The sequence below is a fragment of the Cylas formicarius genome, unplaced genomic scaffold (genome assembly GCF_029955315.1).
Source record: "Cylas formicarius isolate icCylForm1 unplaced genomic scaffold, icCylForm1.1 PGA_scaffold_10__41_contigs__length_53128322, whole genome shotgun sequence".
NCBI lineage: Eukaryota > Metazoa > Arthropoda > Insecta > Coleoptera > Brentidae > Cylas > Cylas formicarius.
In genome coordinates, this window is record NW_026844214.1 from 2,399,080 (window position 1) to 2,412,758 (window position 13,679).

A 13,679-nucleotide genomic window follows, 5' to 3' on the forward strand; every position below is an offset into this window, starting at 1 on the left:
AAAGGACAATAAAGCAATATATGAATAAAGGTATAAAACAATGAAAGTTACGAAAGAAATTTTTAAAAGCACACAGACGTAACCCAGATTTAAAATTTGAAATTTAGGCATTTATCAGTACTATAAAAACAGTTTGTCGGTAGATGCTTGACAGCTTCCTTAAATGAATTGTTAGCAAAGCGTGTTATTATACTACAAGGTTCTTGTTTTTTTGTTCTTGGCCCGTTCTGTATATGTTAAAATCAAGACTTTCTTCTTGGGTATATATTATGGTCAGTTACGTAAAACAAAAGTAGAAAGTTTCTAATTCATAATAAATTTATTTAACGTTTCGACCGGTGTATTCGGTCTTTTTCAAAAATATCTAAAAAATTGATTTGGGACCGCAGTAATACAGTTATCGACATGACAGAAATAAATCGTTACAAGAATACTTCAATAAATTTAACCATAAATTACAATTTAAAGTCGAAATAGAAGAACAAAACAAAATAAATTTCTTAGATTTGACCTTGCACCGCAGTAAAAATAGTATAAAAACGAGTTGGTATGCTAAAGAAAGCAAATCTACTAGGTACCAGCACCCCAGCTATAGCGTTACCATATATTGCAGGCCTATCCGAAACCATCCAAGGTATTCTAAAGGAACATGACGTCAAAATAGGTCATAAGGGTCACAATTTGCAAAAACAATTTTTCTCTAAAATTAAAGCAAAAATACCAGATGAAAAAAGAAGTAACATAGTATATGAAATTCCGTGTTCGGGTTGCGATAGTGTGTACATTGGACGAATCGATAGCAATTCAAAAAAAACAACTAACTTTAAAACCGACACAAAAGGCCTTAGAAAAATTTACCATACAATTCTGATTTAAATGTAAAATATGATCTAAAAACTAAATAAATAAGGGAAGCTGTTACAAAATTAAATCTAAAGTAAAAAAAGAAGTAAATAAATAACATCGCCGGGAAAAAAACGTACTCTCGTAGTTCAAAATTAGGGTACGTTTTATTGTAAGTTTACTGTTAAAAAATCAACTTACAGACTCTCTCCATTCCGATATTAGCCGACATATTGCTTAGGGAATTCAATGAGCTCGTCGAATTGTTGGCCGAGGAGCTCGGTTTCAGCGACAGGTTCAGTGGCGCCTCGCCACCCGAATCGAAAGCGTTGAAAGACGAAATACCCGAAGGACTCCCATTGGTGGCCGGCAACTTAATCACCTCCACGCGATCGGAATTGGGAGTATTCGGCGGGGTCAGTTCTTGATCCTAAACAGAACAAAGAAATTTTTGTACTCTGCCCCGTATCACGTTCAAACCGAAGGGGGTAGGGTAGGCTCTATTGAATAATACGCCTTCAATAAAAATTGTGGTGGCCAATGAAATAGAGCCATTTCAATACATTTAGTGTCGCATTTAAGATATAAAACAAATCTTATGTAATAACAAATTGAACCTAAAATTTCTATTACTGAAATACTTAACAAAATGAATAATCAAAAAATATTTAAAAAATATCTGGCCAAAAAAATACAGTCTTTCAATACACGGACGCAACACAACGTCAACAAATACTTAGTGTTATAACCTTTATGGCATCTTCCGGGAATATAGTTTATTCTGTCTATATATTCGTTTATTCTGCTTTAATTATTTTACAAAGTTTTTGCCAATTTTTTGTCAATTGTATTTTTAAGTCCAAAGATTCTCAATTGGATTGAGATCCGGAAATTGGGAAGGCCACGAAAGTAAATTGCCACAAAAAACTTCGTTTCGCTGTTCTGTTGATATAAAGGGTTTGTGATCAAATGATAACATGATGATGTCCTGAGAAGTATATACATATTATTTTTTATCATAAGCTTCTTTATTCAGTAAACTGGCGCTGCAACATACCAAGAAAAGGCTTCTCGCAACTTCAGATTACCTACTCCAGACAATTTACAAATGACTCTGTTGGATTCTTCGGAGCTTAAAAGGGGTGTTTTTTTTTCGATGTATAGAACTTTAAATTGCAATAAAACAACGATCGATTATTCGACTGACATGAATGTTATTTATCCGAAAGGTAATCTTGTGGCATTACATTTTAAATATGATTTCTGGCATATGATCGTCACGGCTCGCGCGCGGACTTTTTCCAACATTTGTGACCCTATATCGCCAATAACACAGCGAACGTTGTCTTCCAAATGGTCAAGCGTTTGTGACTTCCGCATAGACCAATGACTTTACATACCTCCACAAAAAGTAGTCTAGAGATGTTAAACGTGAAATTAGGCGGTCACCAAACGTGTCTTTCAAAAAATCGATTGTGGGCCGAGCTGTGTGACATGTTGCGCCGTCTTGTTGAAACCACGTCTCCTGGACATCATGGTTATTCAATTCAGGAATGAAAGAGTTAGTAATCATAGTAATCATCATTGACTGTAACGTTCTGGCCATCATCGTTTTTGAAGAAGAACAGACCAATGATTCCACCAGCCCATAAAGTGCCAACGGCAATCTCGGGTCCCATTCGACGAGTCTACGCCTTACTTGATGATCGTTTGGCTTCAATTCTTGCACGAGTTGGATTTTGTAAGCACGTAAACCAAGATCCTTCCGCAAATCTTCCATAAAGTGGATGGACACAGATCCAATTCCTGTGCTCTACAGCAGTAATAGCTTCTTCTGTACGCACCGTACAGAAGAAGCTGATGATGCGAGTTATCAATAAGAGTAAACGTGGTGCGAAAACGTTCCATGGTTAATCGAATTAACTGCTCTGATGGACGATTTTGTCGACGATAAAATGGACGTAGTGCACGATACGTATTCCGCATAAAACCATTATTTTCGAAATAAAATTGCACTATTTGCAAGCGTTGTTCAGGCGTGAGTCTATTCATGATGAATTGCCAAACCAAACTGAGAATAAATCACTTGACTGCTGTTAAATCGGTCGCCATCTTGAACAGTAATGCCAACTTAAAGTTCTATACATCGAAAAAAAACACCCATTATATTGTATAAGATAAGCGAATATTGTCTCGGATGACTGATTCTCATATTGGTGCCAATTCGCGGTTAAATTGTCAGGTTGCTTATAGACTTCTATAGACTCTCGGATGTTTCGTTGGTAGAAGAATTAATTACATGCAAGAATTTTAGTTTTAACGTCCGGTTCTAGGATTGTGTTCGGCGATTGCTTAAGTCATCTCTTTCATGTTCTCCCTCTCCAATGCATTTTTTGCGATTTTTGGACCTAGTGGTAAATCTGGTTTTGATATGTGGTCCGTGATATTTGAATGTGTTGTTGTGGTGAAGTGTATTTTGTCATGGACCGCTTAATATCTCTAATGTGGATATAATTAGAGCGAAGAGCAGATAACAGTTTTGAGTTTAGTTGAGATATGTTTATATCTCTGTAGACAAAAGATTTTTGAGCCGGATATGACAATGCATTTAAGAATCGGAGTGTACGCGCAGCTTTTCTATAAATAGAATGATCATCCAATGTTAGGTCTGATTTTCTGAATGATAGATTATTATTAGTTTCTAATTCAATGGTGAAACGTACGAGTATGTTAGAGTGTGTATAGAGTTTAAATGGTTAAAGAAATCTAGGAGGGTTTATGAACCATGAAGCCAAATAATAATAAGTTCATCATGTGTAGTGTTTTCATAACCTTAAATTTTGTAATTCTGTTTAATAGAAAACCTACGCATACAGACCAATGCCTTAAGGCATTGGCGGCCAAAAATCATCGGTTATCAATTCTCTTGTTTACAGAGCCGTAAAACTATCTCAACTTGTCTCACTGAACGCAGAATTACATCTGCTTTTCTCTCTAACAATTTCCATATTAAGCGTTCCATCACAAAATACACTTCACCACAAACTTCTAAAAAACAATGAGCCCGAAAGCAATCCTACATACATACGAGGTTAGCGCCAAAATTTCCCGGCCTGACATAGATGCGGCTCCCTTATCACGCTAAAACTTTTTCTTCTTTCAAATATATATCTTAGTTGGCAGCGTCTTGCGTCAAATAGTTTTTTATTGACAGCATTTTAAACAAGACGCTTTAGAAAAAATGTCGCAAATAACGCAAATAGAATAGTCATAAAGTTTTTGACAAAACAAGGGTTACCACCGAAAATTATTAACGAAAGGCTGGATACGGCCAAAGTTCTCCTTCGTATTCTGTAGTGAAAGAATGGGCAAAACGTTTTCGAATGGGGCAGGAGTCGCTTGAAGATGGTTCAAGAACTGGTCGACCAGCGGAGGTCATAACGGAAGATATTGTTGCGATTGTGGAAGAAGTGGTATTGAGTGATCGACGTTTAAAGGTCAAGGAAATCTCAGAAATTACTAAGCTTTCTGATAAAAGTATTCGTCGAATCCTGCATGATTAATTAGGTATGCATAAGATTAGTGCAAGATGGGTTCCCAAAAACCTTTCGGCTATTCAAAAGTGTGCGCGGTCTTTTTTGGAACTCTGTGGGTCGGAACCGAAGCCTGTGATAGAAACTATTGTGATGGGAGACGAAACTATGGTTATCTATTATGGCCTCTATCGAAAAAAGAATCAATGGAGTGGCGTCGTAAGGGTGAAGCGCCTCCAAGAAAATTCAGAGTCTGCCAGTCAACAAAAAAGGTGATGGCCACGATCTTTTGGGATTGTGAAGGAATTCTTTTGATTGATTTTAAAGAAACTAATACCACTGCCAATGGTAAATATTACGCAATATTATTTAATAATTTGCAAGACTGCATACGTGTAAAACGTCTAGAAAAACTAACCCGAGGCGTGCGTCAGATGGGTCATCCTCCCTATAGTCCAGATATGGCCCCCAGCGACTATTATTTGTTTGGATATTTGAAAAAGGACTTATGTGGTGGTGGTGGTACGGTTTAACGACGAAGTTGAGTTAAAAGAGGCTGTTTAAGCTCATTTTGCAGACAAAGCAAAAGAATATATTTTTAAAGGGATTGAGTTGTATTGAAGTTAAGGGGGATTATATTGAAAAATAATAAAAAATTGTTACTTTGCTTTCTTTCTTTCATATTCAGGCCGGGAAATTTTGCCGCTGCCCTCGTATCAAAAGTTATTAGGAAATATAAAGTCAAAACCAGATTTACCACCTGTCCAAAAATCACTCAACATCTTCAAGACAAAATTTCGTTGAAGTTACCAGAAGTTTACAATATTCAATGCATATCCGGCATAAGAATACAACAAATAGACTCATCGGCAGTTGCCCAACACAATCACGAAAGCAGATATCAAATTTTGTTCGATTAAACTAAAATTCTTCCATATAATCAACTTTTTTACCAACGAAATATCCAAGTATCTATAGGAATCCATAACCAACCAAACAATCTTAACCGCGACTCCTGTTTTTACCTTTCACCAATATGGGAATCAGTCACCCGAGAAGATGTGTATGCCCTTCGTTTAGCTCCGCCCCCCTCAAACAATATATATTACTAAAACTGAAATGTGATATTAAAATACAAATTTGAGCAACTTTATTTAGATTACTTGCTTTGATATTTTTGTTTTGGGATTAGGTGATGCAATGGCGAGTGTTCCCATATTTTGAATATGTTCCAGAATTTATTAAAGAAAAAAAAAATGTTATTGTCCTTTTAAATGCAGATTTAATGAAAAGAACATTACAAAATAATCTTTAGTTACCTGTCGAAGCAAGAGTAATGGTAATTGATGATCATTGATGGGAATTTAAATAAGTATATCGTAAAAAAACTCACGCTTAGCTTTGGCTTTTTCGTCGTCCTCTCGATTAGCAATCCGGTACTGGAGTGAGACGGGAGCACACTGACGGAAGGGGGATCCAGGGAAATCGTCTTCTTTCGGCCCCGGTTCGTTGTTCCCGGTATCTTGGGCCCCACAATCGACGACGTATACTTTATAATCTCGGTATCGGGTGGCAACCTAACACCGCCCAAAATTGAATTAGGATCACTGTAAAACATGCACAGTGTCAGTTTAATAACGCTACAACACGAACAATGAACGAAGAAAAACGAGAAACGATATCCAGCGAAACAAATTTTGGAGGTTTTCTCTTAGGGGTGTGTTCAAAAAGTAAGGTGACTTTTGTAATTGGGTGGGCTTTGCTAATGTAGAGGTTTTACTTACTTCATGACGGTAATATAGTTTTAACTGTGTTCATTGATCTTCAAAGAGCCTTTGAGACTATTGATAGAGGATGTCTGGTGGATAAACTGTTTGTATATACGATCAGAGAAAATATGTTTGTGCGGATAGTTGATTATCTATGTGACAGAGTCCATGTAACGAGGATTAATAGTGTGGTGTTAGAAAACAATATAGGTGTGCCCCAGAGCAGTGCTTTTTATTCTATATGTGATTTAGACAAAATTTTCAAAAATTGTTTTTTCAACCTTCAGGCGGATGACACTTTGCTATCAATTTCTGGGAAAAATTACTTCGAAGCGGTAGACAATACGAACTCGCAACTAAGGTTACTTAGTGACTGGTTGTGCGTAAATAAACTCATTTAAATTTAAATAAAACAGCATATATGGTATTTGGGAGTTAGCAAAATCGTAATATATTGTAATTGTAATAGGAAATGTTTCACAAATGAAGTATCTGGGAGTAGTTCTAGATTCTCACAACATGTAGATTACACTGGAGCAGATGTCTTGTTTTTACTGCGATTATCAGCCCTCATTTTTGGTATTGTAATTCGCTTTTGATTTCTTGGAGAAACAGTGATGTTCATAGAATAGAAGTGTTACAAAATAAAGCCATGCGGGCTATTCTGGGATGTACACGTTACACTCCCATTAGTGTAATACTTGGGTCTTTAGGGTTTTTCTCGGTGTCTCAGAGCATTGAGTTCTCTAACGTTTTGCTGTTATATAAAATAAAAAAATAATTACTTCCATCCTACTTACAAGATGATTTAATTCCTGGAGCGTACAGACATTCTTATAATGTTCAGTTTGTTGAAACTCTACAAATGCAAAAAGGCCTCTTTAGTGATGGGTTTCGAATGTTCAATGCTCTGCGGACAGACACCAAAAATTTGCTGAATGTAAAAAGCCTCCAAAAAATGATAAAAGATTCTTATATTAATATTAATATTAGTGTGAATTAGCTTTTGCTTTTATATAAATGTAATTTACTATGAATCGAACATATAATCATGCAATGCTTATATCAATTACAAGCGTAGTTTTAGTAATGTTTGCGCGTAATAGCATGTATGCACCATTTCATTTATCATTTTCGTTGATTATCATGGCATTGTACATCAAGAGTCCTTACCACAACCTTACATCGAAGCTATGCCTTTTGCGAGAAGCAATACGAAGAAAACGTCCGCAATTGTGGGAAAACTATTTATTGATTTTGCGATAATGCACTTGCTCGCTCATCGTTGCTTGTGTCTAATTTTTTGGCCAAGAACTAAACCACAATCCTACTTCAGCCACCATATTTACCGGACATGGCCCTCTGCGACTTTTTTCTGTTCCCAAAACTCGAGAAACCCATGAAAGGAAGGAGGGTTAGAACGATTGAAGAGATGAAGAACTTAAGCCTATACCAGAAAGTGCTTACTAGAAATGCTTCGAACATTGGAAAAAACGTTGCCACAAGTGTATTATATCTGGAGGGGTTACTTTGCAAGGGACGTCGTTAATTTTGATGAATAAACGAATATTTTTTGATAAAACTTAAAAGTCACCTTACTTTTTGAACACACCTCGTATATCATCAAGTATCCGGAACTTCACAACACCGTGAGACAAGAACGGCAATAAAGGCGTAAAAATGCAACCATTCTCTACTGACACAGACAGCAATAGGAGGGTAAATTATTTTAATGAAAAAAAAAAGTATATATACTTAAACCATTTTGAAAGGTTAACATATAGCAAAATATACTTTTCCTGGTCTACCCACATACACTTTTTTTTAATTGAAGTTAGTGAATTAAAATTATATATACACGACAATTGGTTTACTCTAGGATCGTCTCAATTAAATGGACCGTAGTAAATGGTGGAATAATAGATGTTCGAGGTCAAAGCAAAGCGGCAATTTATTGTTACATCAAACTTTCACTAAATAATATGAAGAAAAACATTCCATCAGAGTTAACAATTTAAAAAAACAAAAACTTACACAACGTGCCCATTTCAAACTCTAAAACCAGAGGGGATGACATATTTTTTTCCCATGGTTGATCATAAACTAAAACATAACCTTCAAAGGACCTACTTGAAACACATTCACTTTTTAGGCCATCAAAAACAATTGTAGTAGGTCAGGTAGAAAACCACTTGTGTGGTGAGTTTTGAAGTGTTCAAATCGATTTTTGAAGCATCCTAATTGTGAAATTGAACCGAGGTGGCTTTTACTTGATGAAAATCCATTTATCAAAATAAATAAGAACTAAAAGTTCAGATTTTATCAAATGTATTATTTACAAACTACCTGCTACTACATATACCGAAAAATGACCATAAAACCTTAATTAATTTTGTGAGAATTTAAGTTCGCTAAAGGAGAGGTATTTAAATCTAATTGATCGTTAAGCAATACATTTGAATGTCTCATTTTGTTAACCTCCATGGCTTCCAATAAATTTAATTTTCTACTTTTTTTGGCTCTATGTAAAATAACAAAATTGTCGTCAAAAATGTGTTTTTTTTTGTGTATAAGTGTGTAGCATAATTAGAATCTAGACTATTGTTTTTAAACGCTCTTTTATGTTCGTTAATGCGTTTCTTGAAGGATCTACCTGTTTGTCCAACATAAATTTTAGGACAAGATCCGCATTTCGACCTGTAGACACCAGATTTTTGGGATTTTGGACATTTCGTTTTATTGTTTTTTAAATATTTTCCTATTGGGTTGTTATTTCTGAAAGCTATTTTTAAATCACAATTGACAAATGTTTTGAAACTTTTTCACTAGGTTCTCCTATGTATGTAATTGTTTTAAATTGTTCGTGTTCTGTATTAAGTTTCGATTAAATAGAGTTTACTGTTGTCTGTATTTGTTTTTTATTTTTAATTTTTTCTATAATGGACGGATTGTAGCCGTTGTTCAGTGCAATTTGTTTAATGGTAATAAGTTCTTTGTTGTAATTTTCTGTTGAGAGTGGCGTATTAAGAAGTCTGTGTATAAAAGAGTTAAACGCAGCCATTTTGTGTGTATAAGGTTGATTTGAGCTGTTATGTATGACTGTCTTCGTGTGTGAAGGTTTATGATCATCAAACCTTCACACACGGACACAGTCATAGTTAACAGCTCAAATCAACCTTATACAGAACACGAACAATTTAGAACAATGACATACATAGGAGAACTTAGTGAAAAAGTTTCAAAACATTTGTCAAAATGTGGTTTAAAAATAAAACGAAATGTCCAAAATCTCAAAAATCAGATGCCTACATGTTGAAATGGGGATCATGTCCTAAAATTTATATTGGACAAACAGGTAGATCCGCATTAACGAACATAAAAGAGCGTTTAAAAACAATAGTCTAGATTCTAATTATACTACACTTATACACACAAATACACATTTTTGACGACAATTTTGATATTTTACATACAGCCACATAAAGTAGAAAATTAAATTTATTGAATGCCATGAAGATTAACAAAATGAGACATTCAAATGTACTGCTTAACGATCAATTTTTCGGTATATACATATATATATACATATATATATATATATATATATATATATATATATATATATATATATATATATATATATATATATATATATATATATATATATATATATATATATATATATATATATATATATATATATATATATATATATATATATATATATATATATATATATATATATATAGTAGCAGATAGTTTGTAAATATTACATTTGATAAAGACCCGGTTTTGTCGAAACAATTGTCATGTAAAAATATATAATTTCGTGAAAATCTGAACTTTTAGTTCTTATTTTGATCCTATTTGTGTGTTGGTTATTTTGAAATGGAAGGACATTATTGAAAAAATTTATTGGTGAAAGCTGATATTAAAAAAACTGCAAAATAATTAGTGTTGCTTAGCTTATGAGATGTTTTTTTTTGTAGATATCAAATGAAGCTGGTTAATTTAGACTATTCAATTAATAGAGTTCCACCAGTCACCAATATGGATATTATAAGTTATATGGCGTTTTCCCATAGCTTTTATACTAAAGAGCAGATGAAGGCTTTTAAGAGTTTCCAATCTTATAATTACTTTAAATCTGACTTTGTTGTAAAAGTCGGTGCCGGTATTCATTAAAAACAAATCATATGGTAGACATTGACGAGTATCTTACATTGAAATGAATTAAATGAATGAATTGAAAATGAGGGACAAGTATGTCACATGTCACGCATGATCATATTTATTATTATCAAATTCAGATTGAAATATTTGTGTCAAATCCGCAGTATTGCGACTTTGTTATATGGTCGTCCCTAAACCATGCAGAGCCTTGGATAAATTCTTCTCTATTGCACTATGTAATGGTGTTGACGAAGGTAGACACATAATCCAACGTGAGCGGGAAACATGTGGAACAAAATGTTTTCTTTTTGAATATGTAAATTTAGTTTCTAAATTGGGTATTGCAACCAATGTTCTGATTTAACATTTTTTTTTTTTTAATTTTACTTCTACTTTTCATTAAAACAGATGTATGTCTTCGGTAATTGTTTGCTATGTTATTATAACTTGTGTGTAACAGTTCAAATTTCACCAGCATTTGTTAATTAATATTTTAAAATAGACATTTTAAAAGTGGATTCAGTCTTTATAACTTTACAAGGGTGACGATCAACAAATTAAAGCAACTTAATGTTGTGGTACTCATAATGGGAACATATTCCTTTATGCTCGTTAATCCTTTCTTTCGGTTGAGCCTATTGCAACAACAAATTAGTTTGAAGAGGTTTTTTTAACATACACATACACACTTAGATTTGTCATGTTAGGTTGTAACTTACAATCGCTTTTGTTGAGTGTCAATCTCAAGTAAATATTTTTCGGAAATTATATTGAAAAAAAGGTGAATGTAAGTATGTTCGTCAAAGGTTATGTTGGGGTTTGTGATAAACCTATATGGGAAAAAAATATGTCATCCCCCTGGTTTTAGTGGTTGAAATAGGCGCGTTATGTAAGTTTCCTGTTTTTTTTTTCAACTTGTTTTTCTTTGTATCATGAAGCCTGCGTTCGCGGGCGAGAGCTGTATGTAACAATAAATTATTGCCGCTTTGCTGTGACCTTGAACATCTTTTGTTGGTCCCTTTACTACGGTTCATCTAATTATGGCGATTCCGTTACTGTCCTTCACTTCTAATTAATTCTATATAGATAAAAGTGTAGAGGCAGTAATGGGCTACTGGTACAATAATAATGCATTCAGAGAGAGCAAAGTGAATTTGGTTTTTATTATGAAGCCAAGCTATCATTTAAAACGACGAGGAGGCCCTTAAAATGGATTTTAAACTAATACAATAAAAACTGCGACATAGGTTAAAACCATATTGACTTAAACAGACAGATTAGGTAGTACTAAACTTAACTTAAACTTTACTAATAATATATGATACCGCTAGGTTTCCCTAGGGTCGTTTGAACGTTTTTTTTGTGTATTTGATGTGTACTATCTTGACGTAGTTTTTGCGTAAGTCCTGGTCGGTATTTTTACGTCAACATCCACTTCCAAATCTATTGAGCTTTATTCACACATTATTATTGGACAATCCCGAATTTATTGTTTTGCTCTATAATAAAAATATATGAAATGTTAACAGTAACATATAATATTATTAAATGCTACACCAAATCTTATCCAAAACCTAGAAAAGTGTCTTTTGATTTATTAATATAAAAATAAAAGTATGTAAAATATTAGCGGTAGCATCTAATATTGATCTAAATAATAGTTGAAGTCTTGAAAACCTGCAAGATTATCAAGGCTCTACCCCCCCCCCCCCACTTATCATTTATCCAAAGCTTACAAACGGTAATCAAGACTTACCCAAAAGTTTCAAAATATTACAATTTCATAACCCATTTTATTGAGGCGCTCTAAAAAGTCTCTTTTGAGTTAAAATTATATAAAACATTTTTAACAATGTTAACACTGACATTTAATATTATGAAATTATACTTCAAGTCTTGAAGACTTATTGGAGACTTGCGAAAACGTTTCCATTTCATTAGCCATTTCGCCCTGGTCACCTCCCAAAGTGCCTTCTATGTTCTTGCACATATCACAGGCATAAAAACGCTACTACATTGCTATAACCGCACGGATATTGGCGGTTAAAAACAAATATTCCCTACTAAACCCCACGGTACAACGAAAAACGCAAATTACTCGCAAGAATACATACACGGACACACACAGGCACACACACACAGAGACACAAAGGAGAACGTGAGCGCTCACCTGCTACCTTCCAGGGCGGCACTGGGAAAGGAAAAAAAAGCACACAATAAAAACGCTGTAATTGTTATATTTTGACCGGATCGCGTTATTATTAACAATTATTACTGTCAATAGTGTAAATGTAAATTCGTACTGATAAGATAAAGACTAATCCAAGACGCGAATATAACGTTCAATCTCAATTGATTGTTTCGAGGCATACTCAACACCAAAAATGTCAAAAATGTATAGAAATACCTGAGCGGATCTGCTAGCAAACTGAAAAGTTTAATAAAAAAAAATATCCGGAGAGTGAGAAACCACACAAACTTCTCAGAGAAAACAGTCGAAAGCGAATGTAGGTGTGCCCAAGCCGGCGGAAAATAACTTCGGTCCAACTTTCGCGCCTCAATGGAAAATTCGGGTTTTGTTAACACTGGTTTCCAAAAAAATCGCTTTTATTACCTGTAAAAAGTTTTTTTTTTTCGAAAAAAAAAACATTTTTTCATTATCATTTTTAAATTATTTATATATTAATAAAATAAAGAAGAAAGGAAAGTTAAATTTCCATAACTTTTCATCCACATTTCTAAAATACGCCGGTGGCTATGTTACAATACTAATTCGTTTTAATTACAAAAGTTGATATAACTCCAGGCAACGAAATGTCCTTTGTTATAGAGCTATAACGAAGAAAAGAAGAAACTCAATTTTGATACGTAAATAAAGCGTATAATAAATTACTTCGCCAATCAAATACGTTAATTTTTTTTGCTACACGGAATGAATGAATCTGGCAGCCTCAAATATACTCAAAACATTTTTAATGGAAGGCCGTAATAAAATAGTCGTATTATTTATACAGTTCGTTTCAGTTATACAGTTTCTCGTCAAAATAAATGCATTTGATAGGTTAAGTTGGTGATTAAGAACAAATTTCCTTTAAAATTTGCCTACAAATCGAGCCGTTTGAAATTACCGCTATACTAACTCAACTGTAATACATATTTTTTTAATATTACTGTGACGCTTTCTTATCGACGTAAATTTAAGTATAATCCGAGGGATTAACCACTAAGCGAAATACTGTCAAAGGATATTCTTTGACGGGTGACGTAATCAGGGTGTTAACCAATGAAAAATGAAAAAAAGTTTCGTGTTTTGGTTTCGAATGAGGTTATCGATGATATTAGTTTTTTTTTCTCAGTAATA

The 13,679-nt window shown here is 33.9% G+C and overlaps 1 protein-coding gene across 9 annotated transcripts in view; it reads right to left on the reverse strand.

Moving 5' to 3' along the window:
* Nucleotides 1-13,679, reverse strand: part of LOC132700053 (bromodomain adjacent to zinc finger domain protein 2B) — a 131,331-nt gene that overhangs the window by 48,775 nt on the left and 68,877 nt on the right. For 6 of the 9 annotated variants that reach the window (XR_009618597.1, XM_060667175.1, XM_060667210.1 and 3 more), the window contains exons 9-11: nt 12,489-12,509; nt 5,770-5,983; nt 1,045-1,273 (exon numbers count right to left, since the gene is read on the reverse strand). Coding sequence is in view for 8 of the 9 variants with exons in the window: in XM_060667175.1 (XP_060523158.1) it covers nt 1,045-1,273; nt 5,770-5,983; nt 12,489-12,509 (464 nt within the window). In the remaining variant the exon portion in view is untranslated. The remainder of the gene's footprint in view (nt 1-1,044; nt 1,274-5,769; nt 5,984-12,488; nt 12,510-13,679) is intronic. The other 3 variants (XM_060667189.1, XM_060667196.1, XM_060667182.1) reach the window with 3 other exon arrangements.